This window comes from Aptenodytes forsteri, unplaced genomic scaffold (genome assembly GCF_000699145.1).
Source record: "Aptenodytes forsteri isolate BGI_AS27 unplaced genomic scaffold, ASM69914v1 Scaffold108, whole genome shotgun sequence".
In the NCBI taxonomy this organism is placed as follows: Eukaryota; Metazoa; Chordata; class Aves; order Sphenisciformes; family Spheniscidae; genus Aptenodytes; species Aptenodytes forsteri.
Window position 1 is genome coordinate 4,023,712 of NW_008794448.1, and position 2,095 is coordinate 4,025,806.

General features: G+C 36.6%; 1 protein-coding gene across 1 annotated transcript in view; it reads left to right on the forward strand.

Moving 5' to 3' along the window:
• SCFD1 (sec1 family domain containing 1) overlaps positions 1-2,095 on the forward strand; it is a 51,158-nt gene that overhangs the window by 33,651 nt on the left and 15,412 nt on the right. The window contains exon 18 of the mRNA XM_009290352.1: positions 605-680. Within this exon, the coding sequence (XP_009288627.1) occupies positions 605-680 (76 nt within the window). The remainder of the gene's footprint in view (positions 1-604; positions 681-2,095) is intronic.

The window sequence follows — 2,095 nt, forward strand, 5'->3', positions numbered from 1 at the left end:
CTCCCTCCCTTCCTTCTTCTTCCCCCAGCTTTAAATGCTGAGCATGACGTCATACGGTGTGGAATATTCCTTTGGTCAGTTGGGGTCAGCTGTCCTGGCTGTGTCCCCTCCCAGTTTCCTGTGCACCCCCTCACTGGCAGAGTATGGGAAGTTGAAAAGTCCTTGACTTAATATAAACACTGCTTAGCAACAACTAAAACATCAGTGTATTATCACACTATTCTCATGCTAAATCCAAAACACAGCGCTATGCCAGCTACTGGGAAGAAAATTAACTCTGTCCCAGCTGAAACCAGGACATTAGGACACCCCCTTGAAAGGAGCACTCAAATCCTTGCGTTACTGAAGTTGTAAAATAAACTGTTCAATGGATTAAAGACTAGAATTCAAGACTCCTATTGATAGGTGAGGATCTAACTGCTAGATTATGGGTGTATTCCCATACACTTGGTTGCCGTGTGGTTTGAAGAATATATTTCATTACATTGAATGAATTGGTACTTAAGTCCCATCAACTTTAATAGGAATTGGATGTCAGCATAAAGCTTAAGAATGCAAATTGAAAAAAGAAAGTCTTACACATCATCTTTATTTTGTTTTTCAGTCTGTTTTCACGTGTTATGAATACAGGATCACAGTTTGTAATGGAAGGAGTGAAGAACTTGGTACTGAAGCAACAAGTAAGTTTAAAAAAAAAAAAGTCTTATCACATGAGCATTGTGAACATTTAGAAATGTCATTAATAAAATCAGTTGTACAGTAAAAAAAACAAACATCAACTTCTGCTGGTGGATAGATCTATCATTTTGTAGCTCCCAGTTTTTAGACAGGTAACAAAAAACGTTCAAATTTTCTTTGAATACCTCCATTTGTAAGGAAATAGATTCCAGTATGTGTGATTAAGACCGATTTCAGCATTATAAAAAGAGCAGCTGTGGAATACTCAAAATAGACTAGACCTTCATAAACAAACAAAAAAAAAACCCCTCCGGATCTTTACTTAGAACAGCATGTATTAAATGCATCTATTCCAGAGTGATTCAAAGGCTGAAAGCGTTCATCCTCTGTTCAGTTACAGTTCAAGCATTTCTAGTTTTCCCACATAAGTAATGTACAGCAACCATAATCTTGAAATGTGCTTGAAAATCAGTGTGTTACAATGACATGGCCACCTTCAAATATTCACTTAACTTTAGAAAATATTTCTGAGCATAACTTGCGTGCAAATTTCAATGTACACTCCCCCAAAAGAAAACAAACAACAAAAAAAAGACACTGGTTGTATTACTTGTTGTAGCTGAAATTTTGAATTGTGGTTCCCAGAAACCTGCTTCCCTATAGAGGACGCATTATTTTCTCCAATATGCACTTTCGTCAGATGGCAATAAATAAATATTTACAGCTAAAAAATCTTAATTCTGTAATATTTTGACGTCAAGATTTCTAAGAAAAAGATCATTCATCATATTATAATTCTTAGTGGAAGAACCAGAATTTAATTTTGAAATACAGCATATCAGAACTAAGGAAAATGAAATCTCACCTCTTAATTAAATGTGCATCTTTTTGACATAGTTAATCGTAATCATAGCCATTGTTTGTTTAGTCATCCTCTTATACACATAATTTATGCATGAAAAGTATCAGCTATCACATAAAAGGTTTAAAAAATTGTTTCTGTGGCTTTTGTAGGGTAGTCAATGAAATTAATTCTGTGGGAATTTCACTATGGCTAGATAAGTTGCATTGCACAGTTACAAATCAGTGGTATGTCATGAAATATAGTGTCGTGGTTTAACCTCAGTTGGCAACTGAGCACCACACAGTCGCTCGCTCACTCCCTGCCCCCCCTCCCCCCGGTGGGATGGGGGAGAGAATTGGAAGAGCACAAGTGAGAAAAACTTGTGGGTTGAGATTAAAACAGTTTAATAATTGAAATAAAATAATAACAATAATAATGTAATAATAATAATGATACTACTACTACTACTACACAAAGCAAGTGTATTGCATGACATCACATGGTATGGAATGTCCCTTTGGCCAGTTTGGGTCAGCTGTCCTGGCTGTGCCCCCTCCCAGCTTCTTGTGCACC